This window comes from Pithys albifrons, chromosome 1, assembly GCF_047495875.1.
Source record: "Pithys albifrons albifrons isolate INPA30051 chromosome 1, PitAlb_v1, whole genome shotgun sequence".
Lineage (NCBI taxonomy): Eukaryota > Metazoa > Chordata > Aves > Passeriformes > Thamnophilidae > Pithys > Pithys albifrons.
Window position 1 is genome coordinate 42,968,433 of NC_092458.1, and position 24,614 is coordinate 42,993,046.

Below are 24,614 nucleotides of genomic sequence, written 5' to 3' on the forward strand. Positions count from 1 at the left end.
TTCCAAACTGCTGCATCAACTATAAAGGATTAGATAACATGTACGTTTTTAACCCTACATATTCTTTCTGTTCAAATGACAATTTTTCCAATGTAGTACACAAAGTATCTGTATGAAACTTTCTGTAAAATGCAGTGGACCAAACAGAAATAATTGTATCAGAAGTCTGCGACTTAATACTGCAAAAATTATATACTTGGAAGACAGTAGTAGTAGAGATTGGTAAGCAAATGAGAAAAATGAGGCAATACTGCATACCTTGTGTGGTTCCATGAACTCCCTAAAAGAAATGTCCTAACAGTTTGTTGCCAAAAAATATGAGATTAGAAAGAGAAGACTGGTTAGTACCTCTTCTGCCAAGTAATTTGTCTATAAATACATGTTGATACCAATACTTCATGAGCATTTTTCAACATGAAGAACAAAAAAAAAATAAACCAAAAAGCATTAAGTCTTAATTAGCAAAACAAAGCAATGCTTTATTATCCACTTCTTTTTCAGCTGGACAGTGAATGCAAAAGAACAGAGAAACAAACAGGTAAGTTTAGAAGGAAATTCCAATAGGATAGTGAACATAATACTTAACTTTCTTGTCATAAAAAGCTGAGAAGTAGAGGTGCCCCTCAAGTTTTAGTCACTATCTGTATCTGTGAAAGATTAGGAAAATGAATAATGTGACCAGTCTACATATGTATATTTTAAACATTCATTATAGATACAAAACTCAATACAGCACTAGCTTAACACAATATAAACCTCACTGGTGTTAGTGTTAGTAATAAAAAGGTAGAATTCTAATATAAAAAGAGAAACAGAAGTATTTGTCTTTTTTTTCTCAAAGGTGCAACCAACAACAAATGTATTTTCGCAACTGAGATTCCAGTTGTACAAAGGACTGAGAGATGTATTCTCCCATTTTAAGGAGAAGCAAAAATTTCATAAACTTTAAAAGAAACCACACAGGCATGAACAGTAGACAGTACCCCTTAAAGAGATGATATTTATAAGAAAATAATGACATACCTTAAATGAATACCATGAGAGATGCAACACACATTTTCTACTTTCAGAGCTTTAAAAGAATTTTTTTCCCTTCATAGATTACTCCCAAATTACCTTGCATTTAAACTAGTTTATTCTTATGAAATGGCAAGGTATTTATTCTAAACAAGCACTGTATGATAGCGATATGATTTTTTTTGAGAAGTCCTCAGTGTGGATCTTGTATTTATACTGAACTCAAGAATGCAAACCTCCAAAACTACATCTAATAGTAACTATACCTTTAATAGCCAATTAACAAAAAATATGTATATAGCTCTAGGATTAAACAAAATTTAGAGATTATACTGTTACAAAATATATTTTGACATATTTCCTAAGAAGCAATTCCAACAGTCATTCACGTAGTTATTTACAGTGGACTCAAAGTATATCAGTTTTAAGTAAACCAGTATATTGGTTTGAATTTGAGAAAATATCGGTGAATAAAAGTTTGTAACAACAAGGAACTTTGGGGTTTAGTAAACTTAAAGATGTTCTATACAATCATTAGATGAATCTAAATTATATAAAAAGAAAATTGTCTGAAATGGTTAATCCGAATCATTTAATGCATTTCATTGTACTCAAAAGTTCAGATCACCAAGTCAGCGGTACACACAAGCTGTGAAACAAGTTAAACCTTTCAGGTACAACAAACACAGATTGAGGCTAACTGTACCTAATCTATAGTTACAGATAGTCTGTTCTTACTGCAATACTATCTTTTTAATAAGCACATATACAAATGTGCTAAAAAAAAAGGCAGCAATTATAAATATTTACTAGAACGAATACAACTGGTATTTGAGCATAAACCATACTGTCATTCATTCTTAAAGCCGTGTCTTCACTAATCTGTCTTCTTATTTTAGTAGTCTTTTATCTAATTAACTTGAAGGGGTACAGATCATCTGGAAGTTTCACACCAGCACTGGAAAGGAATGTCTGTTCGATGCAGTCTGGAGACAAAGAAAGAATTATACTTCAGTTCATCGCCATGATTCACTACCAGTAGTGTTGCTAGGTGACTAGCAAACCCGAACTTCATCAAAACAGCAGCCTCCCCACTCCCCTGTGCCAGGATAGGAGAAAAACCCCAAAAATTTACTGTTATTTTTTATGATTTCAAAAGAACACCTGAGAATATTTTTAACTGTAGAGGTTTTATTCTTGTTCCATTACTTTAGAGGCTTTAGCTTTAAAAACAGTATTTTGTGTCTTCAGCTCTCAGCACTCCACAGACTTTATTAGCCCACAACCCTTCACCTCAGTGGTGCTTACAGGTAAAGGGAAAATGCAAAGCCACTGAACTCAGATAGGACATCTCATTAACTTCAGTTAATGATGGATTAGACAAAGTAGAATTTTAACTGCAGAAGAGCAAAGAATCCCTGACCACATTATCCTACACTCTCATTAATTTCTTCAAGCTACTGTCCTAAAATACTAAAAACTCTTTTTAAAATAGTATTTTTAAACTTTATTGTACTGAAAACTAACAGATATTTTCAGTCTTGTCTCTACAAATTTCAGTATTCTGAAGAGATTACTACAGCACTGAGAAAAGAAGCCATATGTAACTATTGTAGGAAGCAAATGCTGCCATGTAGCTGCCAATTTAGATTGGTTACTAAAAGGCAATACACGTCTCAGTTAATTGACTGCATAATTTTGACCAAATGGCACATTAAAAAGAAATATTATGCTATAGTTATGTTGACAGATTTTTTTCCATGATCAAGTGTATATTGTATAGCACAAATATTCATTATTAGCTGTTTTTAAATTTACACCATTGTCTTATTTAAAAGGAATAGGTTTTCTTCTAGGCAAATATACCATCTTTTTTTTTTTACAAGTTTCAGTCATGTGTTGCTGATTAACTATTATTGATCCTCTGACCAATCTTAGAGAAAAGTCGTGAAAACCTTTTTTCTTTAATTTTTTTTTTAAACAGCAAACATAGCTTCTTAGGTAAGTTAAAACATAGTCTTTAAGCATTTTAAGTAAAGTGCAGAGCAATACAAATGCATTAATTTATCTCATCATGCAACTTAAATAAAAGAAGTTGAACACAAATAAAGATCCCTGGTTCAAGTTACACAGTCAAGTCTAGTAAATCCAATTAATGGATAACAAGTAAAAAAACAAAACAAAACAAAAACAAACAAAAAAAAACCCAAAAAAACACAAACCAAATGAAAAAACCCCAAGAGTGGATTTATGCCAGACTAATTAATCAGCTACCTGAAGGATACATAACGCACATTGTTGCATACACAACATACACAATAATCATACTTGTACATGACTGTCTTAATCCAGTCATGTAAAGAGAGACAATACTCATCTATTGTTTGCATGTTCAGATCCACGTCAATCAGATTTAGTATGCAGGCAGATTAGTGCTTCCTAACTTGCTGACAACAGGCTGACTACTAAAGCTAGTTTTCCAACACAAAAGACAGTATTCCGACAGGCAGCAGATTCTCTTTATAACTTATGAAACACATCATATTCCTCTTCATTTTTGCTACTGAACATTAGTTCAGGGGAGGCAACAAGGATGCATTAGTTACTTTCAAATAAGAGAGTTCACATAGCTGCAAGACCATGAAGAATACATGCACTATTCATGACAGATGTTCAAAAAACATATAACTTCTATTTTGTGACAGAAGTTCGGTTATTTAATAGTTCATTCTTCTCCATTTTCCTGGGAAAGATAAAAATTGCTTACCTTCAGTACAAGAAAAAAAATCTTGTTCTGTGAGAAGCTGCCATGCTTTCAGACATGTTTCTGACTTTAAGATAATTAACAAAGCCTCGAAAGAACAGGAGGAGTCCTGATAGTGTAGAAAATGCACAAAATAAAGTATATTAACATACATACACACTATCCTATGTTATTTTTATTAGCATATTTTTTAAAAACCTAGATTATACCAAGTAAAGTGAGGTCTTGAGATATCATGACCAAATTCAACAAAAAAAGTCAGATTTATCTGTGATATAAGGATTCAGTTTTATGGAAGGTTTTTCAGGAATTTTAGAGTAATTCTGGGTTTTAATATCATCTGCTAAAAAGAGTGTATGAAAATACGTAGCAAGAAGAAAAAAAAGCTCTGAAAAAAAATTTTGTTTTTCACATTCTTTTCAATTAGAATTCTTAAAATAAATTACTAGTGTGTTAGAAGACTACCTGAACGACAAAATGGACCTTTACAAATGTGTAAGACAAATGTCTTGCAAGTCAAAAAAGCTTAAAAAAAGAAGACACAAGGTAGGGATTGCTCTAGGAACAAGTAGATACTAAATTACAGTAAATTATGACCTGGGATTTAACCATTCAGGAAAAAGCACCTGTCTAAGGGAGGAAGAACAATTGTCAAAGTTACTTAACATGTTAAGATCCCATTTTTTGTCAACTCCACATTTCAAATTCTTTCAAAATACTTATATTTAACTGCATCTGAAAGAATATTTCAGCTAAGAGGAACAAGATGTACACAACAATCCAGAGAAGTTACAATTGCAACAGTGGTACCTTGAAGATATATGCTTATGTGTTCATATACACATATGTATTAAGATTCACGAGGTTCAAACAAAAATCTAAACTGAGATTTAACAAGTTTAAGTAAGGATGTAATTCTTTTCTCTTTCCTACATGATGCACTTTTTCTTCCTGCTGCCCTGGATGAGCCCCTGATTTTTTGATACTTTAATTTCTTCTGTGAGTGCTTTTTGCTGGCAGTATTTTTGACTTTCCTTTTGCTTTTTTTAAACCAAAGCTTCATGAGGACAAACAGAGAAACAAAAGAGCAATAACAGAGAATGATCTGCTAACCAGTGGAACTTTACCTAAGACAGACACATTTTTAAGGTGAATTGATTAAGGTGAATTCTGCACAGAGAAGAAAGCAGACAGATCTGGATCACAAGTCTACTAGAAAAGCTGCTACCCAGACATTACAAGAGGTAGTCTCACATTCAACTGAAAAGCAGCTGAAACAGAAACATGAGGGCAGGCAGCTCTTAAGGTTTCTGATAGCATATTTTCTGCATTACACGTTGGAAAACCAGTCCAAGTTCAGCCCATATTTTATATTTCTCTGTTTAGGGAAGAAAACAAAAAGTACCCCACTTTCCATTGTGCTCCTCAAAAAGAAACATTGCCTAACATATAAATTGAAAAATTTGAATTGTCTCTCCTCCTTGAAAGTAGACCACTTCGCTTTCCCATGACATATAAGCAGATTTTTCCAGATGTTGAAGGAAGGAAAGGGAGTAGAAACAGATAGGTTAACACCAGAAGAGAAGAGATAGCAGTAGGTGGGCTCAAGTATGCCAAAAGGCTGTAAAAAAGAAAGAGTCCAACTCATTCACTTCTGAAGAGATGTTGGATATGCTACTTCACGTGGTCTAATGGGAAAGTTATTCAAAACAACAAAACGCAGATCTGGTTGGCAGTGTTCCTGTGACGTAATACTCCATGTCCTGTTAAGTAGCTTTGTTAGGTCAAATCCTTCTATGGTGTTCCAGCAATCTCAGTATATCCACTTTATCTGTGTTAAAACATTGTTTTACATGAAATGCACCAACATTCATAGGACAGGGAATGCTGACTGCTGGATGCACACTGTATGCCTCACAGTGCCTTTTATTCCAAGGCTTATTCTAAACTTTGTGATTTAAGGAAAAAAAATCCTCAAACACTTTGGACTGAAAATAAGGCTTTCCTGAATTAAAGGGAACTACTTTCTGAACATGTGCAGCAAAAGACTAGGAAAATGAAGAACTACAGCTTTTTCCATAGATATGGTGGGGGAAAGTGTTACAGAAGAACACACTATTTTTACCCTAGTGAAAAGAAGTGTCAAACCTCAATCTCAGGCACCACAAGGCTTGGTTTTAATCAAAGACTTATCTGGAGATCTTTGTGCCTGCAAAGAGTCATTTCACTTCCTACTTCAATACAATCATCTCAAACAACATGAGTGTGTTCAAGGGACTGATGATGTGAGGTATTGAACATTTGCAGTTTCCACATATTTCAAGCAATCAAGTGCACAATAGCAGAGAAAGATTAGCATTAGGTTTGATGAATGCCCACAAACACTACTAAAAGGACATAAACAGTAATGCTGTTTAAGAATTTTGGCATTTCAAGATAAATAGTGAGTCACAAACATTTAAAATCTCAGTCCTGGTTTGTTTTTGTTTTTTTTTTTTTTAAATTTACTTAGCACTTCATTCTAACATTCACTGTTGGCCATTTAAATCTATTGACTCAAAGGAAAGAGTGCCACCTACTGAACCAACAACAGTTTGCTGTGCTTCCAGAGCTGGAAATAGAAAATAAAATAGATAGTAGCATTCAATCCTGTAGAAGAAAATCATTCCAGATTCCATATTCGAATTACAAGTCCACAAGTAGGAGAACAGGTATAGTGGTGGGGGTTTGGTATAGCCTCGTTAAAAAAAAAAAAAAAAGAAGAGTACAATTTGATGCAGCTAAGACTTCGAATATGGGAACACAGGACTCTTAAGAGAAAGCTGACATCATGGGAGCACTGTGATCAGCAAGCATGAAGCCAGTCTCTTGTCCTACTGAGAAGTTACTGATGCGGTATGCATTTCAAAGGACTTGAAAAGGACATTTTGTGAGCTGTGTACAAGACTTCCCGTTCCTGGGATCTGTCACATTTCTTAGAATTCAATACATGACATACAGGTTTATACATTTAAGTATATTCCACTCCCTCTTCTGTATGTTCCCTGCACAAAGCCAAAGTTTTGTTAAACAGTTCTACACCCACAGATCAGTAGAAACAGCTTAAAAAGCATAAATTACATGTCTTAGTTATACACACAATCACTTATGCAGAACCAAATTTTTTGAGCTGAAGGTTATTTGAACAGCCCGCAGTTCACGCAGTAACACCACTATGGTAACCAATAACTTTGTGAATACTGTGGAAATAAAAACAACACACAAAACTATCAGCAGCTAAAGAAAAACCCATAGCTAAACATTTTAGAGAACTCTTACTTGCAATGACATGATTTATCTTTGAATACTTCCACCTCAGAACAGAAATTAATTTATTTACCACTTACCAAGTACAAGAAATATCCACCAAAGCCAGTACTGTCCATTGAAATATCCAGTAAAATAATCTGAAAACTGAAAGTCATACATGAGGCTTAGCTGCAGTGAAACAGATGACTAAGACATTTAATACACTATGGAAATACAGAAAGCATGGAGGAAAAAGCAAATTTCAATAAAAGTAATGCATCCTACTAAAATGCAAAACTGGCATTTGTGCAGCAATTTAATATACAAATAACACTTCTGCTGCCAGTTGGTCTGTGGCAAAGTTATTTAATATTATATTGGTATATGTTATATTAATATCTAAAAAATGTTTGTGCATATATATAAAATAGATAGAGGATAGATAGATAGATAGATAGATAGATAGATAGATAGATAGATAGATAGATAGATAGATTAAAAAACCCTCATATTACTTGCCAGTTCATCTCACATTTTTTGTTATAATGAATTGCCACTGGTCAATTTTCCTTTTTCCCCCCAATGCCTGCCATCCCAAACACATTACAGCAGCCTGCTGTTTTAGATATTAACACGAAAAGCCACATTAGTTTAATCTTATCAGACAGGGATGTTCTGCTGACCCCTCAAAAGAGAAGCTTTTGACCTCCTGTATACCCCCTACTGTTAATTGCCGCGGAGAATGCCAGCCCCATAAAGACCCCCAGCTCATTAAAGTCTTTTCATTTTCAAACCAGCATTCAGTTCCCAGCAGTGAGCTGAACGCAACTAAATGAACCTTGAAGTGGCATTTCAACTGTTCCTGTTGGTGACCGTGGTAGACAGTTTTGTCGTCCCTGTGATGTGGGAGGCAGCTGGAGGGCAGGGTGTGATGGTATTGGAGACAGGTATCTCTGCCTTTACCAGACTCCAGACTTCATGCTTCACTGATAAAAAGGCTAATCAAATGTCTCCAAAACTCACATAAAGAGTAGAAATGGGAAGATGTGTGAAAAGTTACCAGAAGGAATAAAATAACCTACTTAGTAGCTCTGCACACTTTCCATATACTTCCATCCTGCTACCATTCAGTATGTTTACTGCATCCTGCCAGAGTGCTTCCCATTTGCCATTTTTAGGACACTTCAGTATATGTGCCAAGAAGGGGGGGGGGGGGGGGGGGGGGGGCGGGGAAGAAAGTGAAGGTACTGGGCCATAAATGAAACAAGACATAAACCCAAGATACTTAAACTCTAAATAAAGCTGTTTTTTTCTTCAATTAATACACATTTTCTCCAGAATAAAGCCAGATGATGTGACTTCTTAGAGGGTTTAATACCATATTGTATACATTTCTATTATCAATAAAAGAAAAAAATATGAGGAAACAGAGTTGCTAAGTTGAATTAAAGAATTGGTATTTACATGGTATTTACATTATCCCCATATAAATATGACATTCCCAGGATTTTGACAACCATATTGATTTCATCTTACTTGACAGTCAGTATTTTCAATTCTCTAAACATGATATGGGTATATATTCATAAATATATATATATATACACACCAATACACTTTGAAAAAAATTACAATTTCATTTAGTTGGAAAAAATATTTACTAAAGCAAACACCCAAATACTGGCATATGTGCATTACTCTCACACTCTCTATGGGCAGAATCAGCCATGGCCACAGAATTTCCCCAACAGCAAAACTGTGGGTCTTTCTCCCAGCTCCCCCCATCCGCTCCCAATCTCCCTGCCCCAGCCCCCACTAAAAACTGATACAGAGACACCATATGTGAACTCGGGCTGTTTAGATACTATAAAATTTTGTACTACTGAACCTGAGTGACAAAGGGCAACACAAGCCCTTGGAAGAGTATGAAACTAAAGGAACAGAACAATTTTGTGCACATTTACCTGCTTGTGTCTCATCATTAAAATGACTGTCAACACACACCTTATGAGCTTTCTGCTATTGTCTCTAGAAAGGAGACAACACAGGAACATAATAATCTTCACTATGAAAAAACTCCACCCCGGAGGCCTTGGAATTGGCCAGCTCTAATATTTTTGAATTAGTAACAGATTACACACAATAATTTAATTATGGTCTTGAACATGATAATTCTTCAGGAATTTTAACATATATTAATTTTTGTGTTTCTTATGAGCACATTTTCAAGCAGAGAGGAATAATAAAACTGACACAATGAGCAAGTTCTGCCCTCTGTTTAATATGCCTCAAGGGAGGCTGAAAACATCCCCAATGAATGCATAGCTGAAAAATTCATGTCTTCTCTTTCCGTTAAGATAATTCCATCTCAACCCCTGAATTCCAAAAAATACACCAGAATCACATCTGGTCCTGTAGCATTCCCCTGCTCCAAAGGAGCAAAAGGGAAATTAAAAAAAAGCTTTAAGAAGGATGCAGTACATGTGCAGGAAGGACCATGCAATCTCTCTATAATCTTAGTACTATCGTGCTAAGACCAAATCAAGTTAAGTTACTAACACACATGCAGGGAAAAAAAATTTTAAAATATCATCACTGGCAGAATATAAAAGATAAATAAGTTAAGCAAGATCTCTTTCTTAATTAAAAGGGATGGTATTTTAAATGTTGTGCCTCAGACACGTAGAATTCAAACTCAATTACTTATTACATTTCATTCTAGCAGTTACTTAGTCAGCTAAATAACTTCCATCTGACTAATGTACCTTTCAGAAAAGTATCTAGTCTTGCAGTGAAAATATCAAGAAAATAAGCATTTAAGATGGTAAAAACGTGACTAACTTCACATTCAATTTTGACTTGATTCAATAGGCATCTTACAAGGAATAAAAGAATCAAATATAAGGAAGAAATGTTTTCTGATATTTCTTCCCAACAGGCCAAGACATTTATAAATCTTTCATATAAGACACTATAATACCAGTGATATTTTAGGTACTTGTTCCACTTCTTCTGCAGACTTTTAAATATTTGTGCAAAGAATGAGTCATTCTGCAGTTATTTTAGTGGAAATGTGAACATCAAATGCTGTGTTAGGTAAAAATAGATTAACTTTCATCTTTAGTAAGCATATATTAACATACAGCAAGTAAATGCTCTATTAAAGATGAAGTTAGGAAACTTCTAGGCTCTCTGCTAAGCACTAAAATTTAATATACATTTCTTTAACTCCCTTATCATATAGCCTTCAATAAATAGTTATGGTCTTGTTCTACAGAGTCTGTACAGTGTGAATCAAGAAACATACCCGTACAATGAGAATCCATTTGATCAGGGAGAGACCAAATCCACAGATTGCACCATACCTTCCAGCTATGGTATTCGTTATACAGAAAGATAAACAAAATCCAATCCAGTTGAAAATAAACGCCACTATAAAACAAAAGGAACAGTAGCTTGTGTTAATCTGTATAGCTAAGTAAACAGACTCAACAGTAATTTCACTTTTAAACTACTAGGGACATGCTTACACAGTCAGTTAATTCCCTTCCGGTAATTCATGCTTTCAGAGATTGACTTTGAACCCAGACATTCCCCATGGTATAGTCACTTAATGACAAAGCCAATGGTAAACAGGCTGGAACTTAGTACTTTACACAAGAGAAAATGGCAACATAAAAGAAAGCATTGCATTGCAACAGACACCTAACCAGATTACACTAGACGTGAAGGGTAAATTAAAAAAAAGGACTGTAACATAAAAGATTTGGATTAAAACAAAAGAAAAACCTCACTACACTTTTATAACCAAAAAAATAGTTATATGCAGACATATGTGCATGTATCAAGGCTGCATATTCAGCTTCATCCAGTTTGGATCAAACAGCATAAAAGTATCCTCTCTTTCTCTGTAAACAGAGTAGAAATGAAGATAAGCTGAGAAGCTGCTGTTTTATGGGTGACCGTTTTCTCCTTTAGATCTATATTCAAGCATAAGATATAAGAAGCCTTGGATGTTTTCCACATGCTTAAGAAATCAAGGAACAAAAAGGACACTGAGCATAACTACCACTATTGCTTCAATTAACAATTTCACACAATTCCCAGCAGTTTAATGACCTAAAGTTTCACATATACTTGGCAACCAACATCATCATCTGTATTGCCTTCAGTTTGCATGCACTACATCAGGGTGCAGCTTTGGGAGTCAGTGAGGGCATCCAAAAAGAAAACGACCAAACAGAAGACCTGGAGGAACTTGTGTAAGAAGACAACTCAGGAGTTCTGGAGAGTTCAAGACACAAGAAAACTGAAAGCATTAGGGAACGCCACAATAAACACAAAAATCACAGAAGAGGCAAGCAGGAATGGAAGAGAGGCAGAGGGGAACAAAACTCCTGCACACAAATCCTTAACATTTTAAATTCCCAAACTTAGCCACATAATACTCAGACATTAAATCACCATAGGAAAAGTCTGTCTTTTCAGTTAAAGTTTGAATACAGAATACTAGGAACAGAAAACTGCTCAACAGTTTTCTTTAATTGAAGCAAATTTTAAAACATTATCTATAAATAACCTATACCCATAAAGCACTACTTTTCTAATTTAAACTCTTGTTACAACTTCTCCAGCAATCCACATGAAGATGCAAAGATTTGGCCATAAATGCAAAATTAGTCTGTAAAACAGCAGTGAGATTCCACCAGCTGTAAGAAAACTGAAGCTCCAGGAGAAGTTTTGGAAGACTTCACATCCACATGGTCATTTAGTACAAGTGAGAAAACATCTTGCTTTGGTCAAAGCCACGGGCAATAGATGGTGGCAATAAGAATTCTTACTTTTATACTAATTACTGATCTTAAAAAACAAACAAAAAAAACCCAAAACCAAACCAAAATCACAAAAGAAAAAAAACAAAAACAAACAAAAAATCTCAAGACACAAAAAACCCACCAAACCAAAATCCACAACAACTTTACTGATCCAAATTGATATATGCAGAGAACATAGGGGAAAAAAAAAAAAGAAAAAACAAAAAAACCCCAAACTCACAAAAAACCCTACAGAACAACATTTGGACCCTAACATTTACCTATCTTTCCAAAACACATATAAAGCATTTACATTTGAGAAAGCCTGGATATACTGTTTTGAAAACAGGATTTCCCTATTTTAAAAGCAAGCTCTCCAAACCCACCATCTTGTAACAGTAACAGAGTTTAGAAGCTGGTTACTCAACACATCCTCTGCTCCTCTTGGCATAAGAGCTCACTGCTCCTTCTCCCCACTATTCAAGCTTCAAAGGGTGACTCTGATTATGGCACCAAAGGACAGTACGTTAAAAAAAGACAGAAGAGAGACATTTCTCACTGGATTATGTGGACTAGAGACATTACCAGACTATGTACAATTATAACAGGTATATATTTAAAAAATATAGTACTTGAATTCATTTGTACATGCTTTATAAAAATTAGAGATTTTCCAATCACAAATAGAGGGAAGGGAAAAAAATTATTTCTTACAATCAAAGTTGAGCACAATGACAATTTTATCCCCTTTCAACTTAAGCTAAAGGAATATTCAAAATGGAATATTCAAAACAGAATCCATAGGCACTGGATGATCACTTGATGGATATTTGTTGTAGTTTGGGATTATTATGTAAATTCTCTCCCCTGCCACTAACTGCCCATGCAAGTAGTTAACAAAAGAAGTAGTTAACTGCTGATCACTTGGATGGGGGCAGGTTTGTCTCTTTTGTTTTGGGGGACATCTTTGCATTCTTAGCTCCGTGGAAGTCGGGAGCGGGGGCTGCCGAAGAGGGAAGCTGCTCTGCTGGCTACTGTTGGGGCTTCTGGCTGAGACGCTGTTTTTCTCCTCGCCGCAGCTGTTTCTCCTGGTTCCTGTATCTGGGATCCCAGGCCTCTGTTCCAGCCTCACCACCGCCTGCACCGTCACGGCCTGCCCGCCCCAGCTGGGGCAGTGACCCAGGAGAGAGAGGTGTGCAGCTGCTTTTGCAGGACACGTGGTGGTTTCCCACTTTCAGCTTTCTTTTTCCTTCATCTGGGACAAGAGACACAGAGTTCATCTGGGAGCTCACCACTCGTCTGTCTCACTGGAGAGGGACTGGGAACTACTGGGAACTCACTCCGCAGCCAGCCGGACTGTGACATTTGACACTGCTTAAGTATAACTTTCCTCCCGGAGGAAAACCTGCTGGGTTTTGTTGGTTTTTTTCTTGCGGTGTTGGGGAAGCGGTTTGCACTAGTCTGTTTATATATAGCAGTTAAGAACAGTTATCCTTCTTGTATTAAATTCCTTTTTCCCTTAAATCTGATAAAGAGTGGCGTGATTATTGTGGAGAAGGCCCCCTCCCCTGCTTGTGGGTAAACATTTTGGGTTTTTTCCCCTTAAACCAAGACAATATTTAACACCAAGCTATTTGCCCAGCTATTGAAAGAAAAGGCATCAGCCTGTTCCAGTGTAAGGTTTTTTTCCCTTTAATCAGTGTGCTGTTCCACCAAGTCATACAGCAGTCAATACAAGCAGAACAGACAAACTAGAAAAAAGTTGTAAAATGTGCAAGTTCACCCCCCGAATAAAACTGAGGCATAAACAAAAGAAAAATCTTATAATTTAAGTTTTAAGTGCTAACAATCTTCTAGAAAAGTTGTACAGTGAGGATCAAATCAAAATTCCCTGTCTGCAGCAGCTTAAGGAACATGTTACTTACAGCTCTGCAAAACTCGAGCAAGGTATTAGGGAGATTCTCCCAATACTGCCTTGATGTTGCATGACTTTAGCAAACTTAAGATGGGCAACAATAACGTCTACATGTTTTCAGTCTTTCCCATTACTTCTCTCTCACAATCCCAGTCCTATTGCTACTCTAAAAATCATCCTCCTTGTCTCATTCTAGTTGCAAAACACATTATTTGTTTTTAGAAATGCATCTCCCTCTTCTGAGCAGACTGCAATTCTTTTCAGCTACTTTTCTCTACCTCAAGATTAACCTCATTTGCCTATCTGTATATCTTTTTCCATCATGTGCATCCCTGTGTATCTTTTGTCAACCATGCAAGTTCTCTGAGCTTTATGGTTTACATATCATCTGGTAGGATTCACTACAATTAATTCCTGTCTCAATTAATTAATTAGTTATTGCAATGAAAGTTGTTCATAATTGTCATCCCCATGATGCCATAGAGAAGCTACAGCACAAGCTCCCCCCATCAAGCTGAGGGAGAAAATAGACTGGTGAGGAGAGTGACTAGTAAAAGGAATTACCTGCTAATTTCTTCAGACCTACCATCTTACCTCTCTATCTACTAGGGACGACGAAGCTGTACAAGTTCTTTGCTGTAACAAATGTATCCTCCGCTATTTGTCAGCATCCACTCACTTTGTGTAATGTAAATGACACTGCTCAGCTGTTAGAGGTGATCTAATCCTTGATATTCCTTCAGCTCCCATGCCATTCCCGCAAAATGTACCTCCTGTGACACTAATACATGCTATCCTAAGGAAAGCCATTTCTAAAGTCTAATGAGCTGCTACAACCACATCATGGTTTTAACCAAAAAAGCATTCTTTACTTCTGTTTGCCCATCATCTTCATACTGCCAGGTTCTGTGTGCATCTTCTAGACCCACTGCAAGAGAAGCCACTCTGCAACAAGAATGGTTTCCCATCCCAAGAGGGATTACATTCCTACTTTAGCCCAACTTTGAACTACTGTTGACTTTCCCTTAAAAATTTCAGAGTTTAGATGAAACTCAGGCTGACTGGCATCATGATTTCAGTATCTTCCTTTGATACTCCAGCACCATACAGACAGATGGCACTGACAGAAGTATAACTTTTGATTTTAAATGGTCCTGAAGTGACGAGAGTAAGTCTATATTAAGGTAATTCACATAAAAAGAATATAAATATTAGTATTACTTCCTCATGACAACAAAACTCCCAATGAAACACATGTAAGTTATTTTTATGGGAGGAGAGGTCTTTTTTAACAAAAAGTCTTGATATCCAACATAGCACCTACATTTATGCTGTATGTCTCTTTCAGGTTTTCAGTAAAATAATCCCAGTCAAAATACAAGCTTTGACTTCTACAAACTGAAACTGAGCAGGAGATGAAAACTATGTCAAAAATACTACAATAAATCTGGGGTTTTTTTGGTTTTGCTTGCACTTCACTTGCTGATCTTTTTTATTTAGCTTTCCATAGCTACACATGAATCACCTATCTTAAGTTTATATAAAATATCATAGAAAGAAGTCAGCAAAACTAGTCAGAAGATTTATTTTGGTTCCAAAACTACACATAGAAAAAGCAACCATGCTCAGTTATATTCTTTCTTCCACAATTTGTCCAATTATTATTTTAATATACAGGAAACACCAAAGAGCTTAATGCTTCATACCTGGCCTGGACTTACTAAGCATACTGCAATAATAAATAATACTCTCCAGATTTTCATAGCACTAGAAGCACTAGAAGTTATTCTTCCTATTCCTGCACAGAATTGATTCCATTCTTAAACTGGGATACATCTTTGGTTGATCCTGAGGACTCACCTACGTATCGATGATGATCACTAGAAATATTGGCTATCAGCTTCCACAGATCAACATTTATATTCTTCTACTTAGTGATTAACATTCAGAAACTTTATTAGGCAATTTATTCCTACTGCTTCATTACCTTTGTTGGTAAGTTTGCCTTAATAACCAACTAGAAGCTTCCTCATTCCAGTTATCTGGATTATAGTCAATGTGTACGGAGAAACTATGTAAGTCAAGTTCTTTCTACAGTAAGAAAGAAGTTAGGTAATTGTGTATGAAGGTCAGCCAAGCTTCCCTAATAACTCACAAAACTGTTTCTTTACCTCCTTACAACATTTAAAATTTTAGTCAAGTGACTTCCTCTCAGTTTCTCTTACATGACAAAGGGAAACGTGCAACATTCGTGATGTAGACATACAAAAGTCAGGTTTCCTAAATTCACACAGAGGAATCTTCCCACAGGAAATTTAACCACACTTCCAGCTCCTTGGGAAGCATACACCATGAGGCTGTGTTCACCCTGAGCTTGTGCTACAACTCTGCCTTCCAACTTGTGCCCACTTGAAACCCTCAAAGTAGGTATCCTGGTTTGTGTGCAGTTTATTGACTGTTTGAGGCATCTAAAAGATTTGAAAACTGTATGAATATTAATTTACAAAAGTCTGATGTGGTTATTATCTGTTCCAATATGGCATCTAGGAAAACAAGTACACTTATGTTTCCTCATTCAAAAGATATTTTATTGGTGTGAGTTATATACAGTGCTTAAATTGCCCAGATGTTCAAAGAGAACAAATGTCTCTGTATGAGAACTTTAACTTCAGTTGCATGACTGAAATTTCTTTTTTTTAATCGATTGGGTTGGAAAAGACCTCCAGGATCATCAAGTCCAACCCTTGGTCCAACTCCATTTCTTCCTCCTTATTAATCTATCTATGGAGTTCAAATTAATATTAATTTTTCCTACATTGTAGGGACAACCCAAAACTCCCTTACATGGCTTCTAAGAATCTGGATGACCTCTACAAATCCTTTTAGGGTCCACAGGAGAAAAGGCTGGTTGATATTTCTAAAGCATTCCTTAAATATAAAGGTGAACCATATAAGCCTTTTATTAACATCCAAAAGGACCTCCTTCAGACAACATACCAGGATGAACCTATCAGACATAATTCAAAAAACCTTCACTACAGGCAGATTAAGCATGAAAACCAAACTCTTTGGTCATGACAGATACTTGCACAACCTCAATTACATGTGTTCAAATTGGAAAGAACAGCTCAGAAATTTCTCTCTTTTGTTGTGCATACAAAAAAAATTACTCTGAGAAACGCTTCTATTAATGATTTCCTGTGATATCCTGGAAGGTTTCTATTATGCTGTATAAGGCACAGCCCACTTAAAAAATATCCACTAGAAAAAAATACATGAAGTGGTCTGATAGCAATTTCTTTTTCGTTCTGCATTCACAGCAAAATTAATATATTCCCTAGTATATTAATTTACCTCAAAACAAGAAACTGACAGACACCAGCCCTGACCATCAGAGAGCAGATTCTCAGCTCACCAGCATAATCACAGACTTCAAGAGCAACACCAATCTCTTGAAATATGACTTTTACAACATACTAGAAATAAAATAGGTGGTTGTTCAAATTTTCCCACCAAGTTTCTGAATCAAGCAAAAAAATGCACCTGTTCACACAAAGGTCTTTTATATCTTAGTGTATACTGCCTCATTCTGTTCAGTTTTGCTCAAGAGAACAGCACTTTAGAACTAAAATAGGAAACAGGTCTAACTCCCATGCAGCAGGCTTCTAAAACAAACCAACCCCCCAAACAAACAGACCTGGCCACTAGATGGCCTCTGGAGAGCCATTTTATGCAACTTGTGCAGCTACCACTAGATGGTGGCTACATACCACTACGTGATTGCAATACGCAGCTAAACTCAGTAAAAAGTTTATTTTACTACACTTCACTTGAATAAAATGAAATTAAATAACTCTAACTCACTGTTATATTTAAAACAAAGGCATCTCACCCCCCTCTCATCCCCAAGACCTTTCTACCAACACTGTACTTGACAGGAAACTGGGAGAGCACATCTGAAACAAGATATTTGTTCACGCTCCTCTCATTATAGAATAGCTCTTGATAAGAGTTCTCCTACATTATAACTGAGGGAACTTATTCGAGGCTCTCTGTGATCTGCCACTCTTACTTCCAGTGTTTAAACATACCATACCCTGAAAAAAACCCAAAAGATAGCCTTACTGTAAACTTAATTTTAATTCCTGCTCTCTTAAATCTACACAGATCAACTTTATGGAGACTTTTATCTCCCTACTGGAATACACCACCCACTATTTACAATACACCCTCATTATGTTGAGATAATTTTTCACCTAATTCTCCAACTTTCCTAAGAAAAACTACTGAAAATCTGTATTACAGGTGTATAACTGCCATGAGTTTTTGTGAACTGCTCATACTATGAGAACAAACAAAAAGCAAACTTCATCAATTTCCATATGGAACCAGTATCCATAATAGATCCCAACTAAGCATACATTTGTGTAAAGAACTTACAATGTGTAAGCACTCATTTTACGCATTTCCTTCAAGGACAAATAAGGTTTGCAGAATAATCAAGAAAAATTATGATCTACAGAGTATTTTTGTCAAATGTGTAAAAGTACTGTTCTGCGCAATGAGACTCAGCTAGACATTTATTTGAAAAGAAAGTTGACAGTTTATTTGCATTCTTGAAGATAGACACAAGGTTCTGGGCATGCAGTTTTGGGCAACTGTGACTTTAAGAACCTCAAACACATTAAAGCCAATAATCCCCTTGACCTCAAAGTACAGTGTTAATGAAGGCCTGAACCAGGATTTAAAAGCAAGAACAAGTTCACACAATACAGAACCTAAACAGGTTAAATAAAAAAAGTTATAGCACATAGGGAAGGGGTTGAGAGGGAATAAAGGGAAAAAGGAAAGTGAAGTCATACCTCCCTTTGCCCAAGAATATATCCCCTTTCTACGGTCCAACTACAGAAAGAGCTCAGACTACAAAACCCACTGTGTTACCCTATAAATGTATTTATAGATTTGCTAGGTGAAGCAGACACCTTTTTATCCCAAGATGCAAACACCACATTGTCCCAAAACATTCTACAACACCATGAAAAAAAGTTCTGTGAAAGCTTTGTAACCTGTATCTGTAACAGTTAAATAGAGAGACTGTGAAAAAATTACAGAAAAAAGAACTAATGAGATGGGTTGAAAGACATAAAGGAGATTTCAGTGGATAATCAATCAGTTTTCATCCTGATGAATTCTAAAAAGAACAGATACATCCCCAACACCAAGATTCCATCCAGACTGCTAAACGTATTTATTTCAGAAAGGGAAAATATCCTCATAAATAAGAAAGAAATAAGCAATTGTCAAAACAGATGGAGCTTCTTTCTAGAAATAACTTCTCGTTGCCAAATTTAACTTTGCTTAATGCATCACAAAAGTTACAAGACATGCACAGTGTGCACACACAGTATGTCACAAAGAGCTCCAATAGAGCTGGTTGCAACCAGAGGTTACCCAAGACAGCACATTGTCTAGAGGCATTGCTAGTGCTTAGTTCAACCTGAAAATTAGTATGGGTTGGATTTCTTCCAAAAATCCATCCACGGCCATTTAATTCACTGTGCTAACATCAGCAACTTTTATACAGCATGTCATCACTCTCTCAGTTTTTTCTAGTTAAAAATCAATTGCCTGATTTCTGTGATCTGGCCTTTAATACAAGTTGGTGGTCCAACTAAAAGATGACAGAATTTCACATTTCACAAGTAAAAGTGCATCCCTGCTAGTCCTCCAAGCATTTACTATGATTTTGTTTTATCTCCTTATCTGTGACAGATGCCACAAAAAAAAAGCAACATATTTGCCACATCTGGAAGTGCTTATATTTGTGTACAGGTGGAAAAATCTGTTCACTGAAGTACATTAAGGCAATTTATCACAGCTCTCTTTTATATTCCATAGAAAAAAGGTACAAATAAGATATACCTCAATAGGTTTGGGATACAAGATAACTTACTGAAAAATGCCAACATGAAGATGCCATCATTGCCCACTCTAAGCTGATCTGCATCACTGAAATCATCCCGTGGTGGATATTCTTCTTCCTGGATTTACAGGTTAGTGATAATTTAGTGAAAAGTTTAGAATAACTATCTATAGGATAAAGTATTAATCATATTTCTAAAGCTAGAAGAAAATTGACATTTATGTAACACGTCCACATGAAGAAATTTTAAAAGAAAAATAATTTATAACTACAAAACAAGTCGTATTTTGTTGCTTATATTGACAGAGCCCAAATTTTCTGTAAAAGTTTCTGTAGAAGATACGTACATACTGCCTATTTACATTTAACAAAGCTAAAAGTTATTTCAGATTAATACTTCAATAATCAAAAGCAACATAAATCTCTTTTTACTGTAATAGCCAAACTATTAAATATTTTTGGAAAAGTCATCACATAATATGCTCTATATTTTTCCTGCCAGAGAAGTTTTCCAATGTTTCCTAAATAAGGAATAGAAGTTTTAGAAATACAGCACTGCTTTAACTGTTTTATAAAGCACAGAAAAACATAAGCAACGCAAAGAAAACCTCTACAGTCACTAGAGGGCGCGAGTACACTAAAAGTCTCTGAAGTCTTCTAAACTCCAAAGGCACAGTGCTTAAGTCAAACAAAAGAGAACAGAGATGTTAGTCAAAAATGACCCAAAGATTTCTCCCGTTGTGTAAAAATACTGGACCTTAAAATACTGAAAGTAAGAGTTTGTTTTGTTTCTCATGACTCTATTTTCAACAAAACTTGGCATATACTGCATATGCAGTTCTATGCACAGGTAAAACATTCCTCCAAGTGTAGACTGGCAAATGTAAAAGTTTTCATGATGACAGAACTTACTAAAGAGGGCCTGATAAAAACTTAGACAAATTATACACCATTTTTATACTTCAACAAGTAACATCAAAACAATGCAGGACACAAGTTAAACAATGCTGTCAGCTGCAACAGTAATATGGTCTAAACAGAAGCATGAGTAATGCTCTTTTCCAATTTTTTGCTTAAATTAACATAATGTATTAGAACTGAGGCAAGAAGTTACCTCTAGAAACAAATTAAGTCAAGGGAAATCAATTCAAGTGAAATATACTTGTTTGTTCCACCCACAAGCACTTACTACTGAAATAACATTCATGACTAAAATTTAAGGCATTAAACAATCACAGCGATCTAAAGCTCTGTGATGTGATTCATATGTTCCCCTTTATCAACAGAACACCATAATTTACCATGGCCCAGAAATTAGGTTAAAAACCTGCTAGAATGACCTGTACCAACTTAAAGAAGTCAGCTTTACCCTTAGTAACATGGCTGTGAAATTCCAGTTGTGCTGTGCATTTCAAATTAATTAACGAAGACACTCTATCAGGTAACTTACTTTAAAAACACTGTTATTCACAGACAATTCCAAGGGAAGCATAAAAAGATGGTTAAACAACAATCTTAAGGGGCAATAATTCAACTCTACATAATTTCAGCTGTCCCTAAATGGTCATCTTAAGTGACTACAAAAGCATTAGTTTATTTAGCTCAACTTTTTTGCAGCTACAAGACTGATGTGGGAGAAGGGAAGGGGAGGATGGGCTGAAAAGGCATTTGAATGTGTTTATCTTTGAAACATATGCCACAAAAGTTCCTTTTACAAGTCATGACAACAGATATTTTCAGTTTTAATTTCACAGGTCTACAAAACCCTATCTATAATAATTTTGGACTCTTTTTATAATTGTCTGCCAACTACTGTACTTCATACTGGCATTTTCAAAGCAATTTGTAATTACTCCATGCATAAAGCTGCCTCAGAAGTAAGAAAAAGTCTTGCTCAGCTACAGTAACAAATTCAGCAGTTTCCTCTTTGCGCACAGACTTACATGTGTAAGCACACAGGCTTACATGTGTGAGCAACACAGGTCAATACACAGCCCAGGACATAAAAGCAGACATTTCATTTGCAAGTAGATACTGTTATTAAGTGTGAACACTTTGCAATTTATCATATTTCATGTGAAAAGGGAACATTAAAATGACTCCTATTTACTGTCTCCAAAAATTGGCGTATGAAAATTATGAGAATGCTTAAGAAATTAAATGATTCCCCATGCTTAAGTCACATTCAGCCTATACACACATCATTTAGGCTTATGAGGTTTCATGAACAGTCCTGCAGACAGAAAACACTGACCACTGCTCAAGTGCAGTAACACTGGCTGTCTTTCAGTGTTCTCATTTGATCTAGTTGGTGTCAACTGCCCTTCAACATAGAGCTGTTTGCCAGCAGACACTGAGTATGAAAATGGGCAATGAAGAATGACTGTCCTCTCTGCTGATGGCTGAAGTTAAACTTAATTTCATAAAATACTTATACTATAGTGATAATGACTTTTTATCAATGAGATTGCGTATTTTCTTCTTAATAAGAACTATGTAACACAACACACAAATCTGTAAGATATGTAACACTGTTTCAGTATCTCATAGTGATTTTTGACAAATTTAGTCAAGTTAAGGAATATGGACAGTATTTCTTGCTTTCTAAATAAACTGACACCTCTATGAACAGAAAACTCAATTGCTCCTATGACCAGAAAAACATCTAAATATCAAATTATATTACCAACACAAATGGCATGTCACACAGAGTAATTTCTCTAAGCAAAAGAACATCAAATGGTACACAGCATCTATTGAAGTTGAATCTATTAACTCCCCATAAACTACAGCCCTCTGTCATATTCTGCAAGAAGAGGACTGGGTTTTTTCTCCTCAATGCTTTTTAAACCTCTTTCAAATTGAACTCTAGCATGGCATACAGTAAGACAACCACCTTTAATCAAGTAGAGTCACTCAACTGATATAACTCTTCCCAATGCAGTTTTTACAGCAAATAACTTCTGAGAAAAGGGTGAAATGTATGTCATACCTTCAGCATACAAAGCAATATAGAGAAATTAATAGTGGGGGGGAAAATGTACAATGAATCCCAGAAGCATTTGTTTGCCAGCAGGAAAATTCATAGCAAAGTCTAAACTAGAGAGAACTATACCATACCTCTGGATGACTGAGGAATATTTCATCAAACAGACTCCTAGATTCCCTAAACTGGGCGTGCTAAGCATGTAAAAACAGAAAAACATAAGACAAATGCAACTGAAAAGCATTAAGTAAAAGCCATTCATTGCAACATACAAACAAGTCATTTAACTCATAGCAATATTTTTGTAAATTTAAACTGACCTTTCAGAACTGATCTTGATAATTTGAAAAGGAAAGGCCAGATTAACTACTGCTATCACTACTGATGACACAGGGCTGCTACAATTACTTTGATACAATTTGAGAGCATTTGAAAGGAATACATGCTTGTACACAACCTCTTTCTGTAAGACAAGCTACATGAACTGTAAAACCAAGTACTGAAAGTTTCAGTAAATATTAAGATTGTTCATAGTATGTGAATATATTACCCATGATATTATCTGTGAATGCAGGGTCTATGATAAACTATTTATTATGATCATATTAAATCCCTATATGATTTGGGGGAAAAAATAGAAAAGCTGTTTAGTAAATGTGCTGTCCTGTCATTTCATTTCTCTCTCTTTTGCTCCTGAGGACAGGACACTTTGGACTATACCATGAAAAATTATCAGCTTCATGTCCCTCAAGGTAACATAAGAACATTCGACTTTTTCCAGCTGTTCATATTATTGAAGTAAAGAAGAGGCACAAACCACTGTGACTTCGTATTTGTAAGAGCACTGATTTCATAAGGCTGAAAATAAAAACTGAAAAATCTACATGCTATACCATTTGTGTATGTTTTGCCAACTCTATAACATGCAAGTCAGACACTGTCTGCAGCTGTCACTTGTGAAAGTAAGAAAACAGTTGAACTCTGCACTACCATTACATAGTTCATTCACTTAGCTGCTCCTCTGCAGGTATTCAGAGCTTTGGGGGAAGGTATTAAGTCCTTCCTCCAAAGATGGCAAACTACCACTCTAACTGTAATAAGACCCTTCTTTCTTATTCCAACCATCTGTCAGATTAAGACAGTTTTATTACACAGTCTGAGCCCATCTCAGTGTAAGTCCAGAGGTATTAAATAAGGCAGGAATTTTATAGTAGTATCACATGGTAAGGTAATTAAAATGGCAGTAATGAAAACTACACTGGCACACAATTTTAATATCATCTACAAAACTGAAACTCAGCTTCAGCATTTCCTGTTTTTTCCCCAAATCTCAACTTTGCAACCGTAATACCCTTTAATATAGCTTGTGTGTGTGCACGCATTTGCTGTAAAAAAAAAAAAAAGAGAAAAAAGAAAGAGAGAAAAGGAGCTCTTCAGCAGTCAGCAAAAATGTGACTTTCAGGGAGACTTAATCTACTGATGCTAACTTAATACTGTCACGTCTAGAATGTTTCAGTCAATCTCTGTTTTGGGGGAATGATAGTGTGTCCCTACTCATTTTTCATAAGCAAGTGAAATTCTTGTGGTGTCAGCATGCAGTTCTTGAACTTCAAGTTCTACTGTATGTTCTAGCAAAGCAGACTATGTAGAAGTTTAATTTTCACTTTGTCTCCATATCTAACTCTCTTAGAGCCTCTCAATTTCAGATTCCTCTTCCCTCCCTACTCCTCTTCTCTCACACACCAGCTTCAGCTCATTTCCCAGTACCACATTTTATCTCCACTTGGGTCCCTTTCCCCACCAATTCCAGTTTATCCTTTTCCCTTCTGTTTCTCATTTAAATCTCTCTGTACTCTCTCCATACCACTGCTCTCCATTCATCCTTGCCTTTTCTTATTTTGACTTAG

At 35.8% G+C, this 24,614-nt stretch overlaps 1 protein-coding gene across 2 annotated transcripts in view; it reads right to left on the reverse strand.

Annotated features, from left to right (window-relative positions):
• Positions 1 to 452: 452 nt before the first annotated feature.
• NDFIP2 (Nedd4 family interacting protein 2) overlaps positions 453 to 24,614 on the reverse strand; it is a 48,390-nt gene continuing 24,228 nt past the window's right edge. Inside the window, exons 4-9 of one of the 2 annotated variants that reach the window (XM_071549625.1) lie at positions 22,842 to 22,901; positions 19,752 to 19,839; positions 10,377 to 10,501; positions 7,168 to 7,234; positions 3,785 to 3,890; positions 453 to 2,003 (exon numbers count right to left, since the gene is read on the reverse strand). In XM_071549625.1, the coding sequence (XP_071405726.1) occupies positions 3,787 to 3,890; positions 7,168 to 7,234; positions 10,377 to 10,501; positions 19,752 to 19,839; positions 22,842 to 22,901 (444 nt within the window). In that variant the 3' untranslated portion in view covers positions 453 to 2,003; positions 3,785 to 3,786. The remainder of the gene's footprint in view (positions 2,004 to 3,784; positions 3,891 to 7,167; positions 7,235 to 10,376; positions 10,502 to 19,751; positions 19,840 to 22,841; positions 22,902 to 24,614) is intronic. The other variant, XM_071549627.1, reaches the window with a different exon arrangement.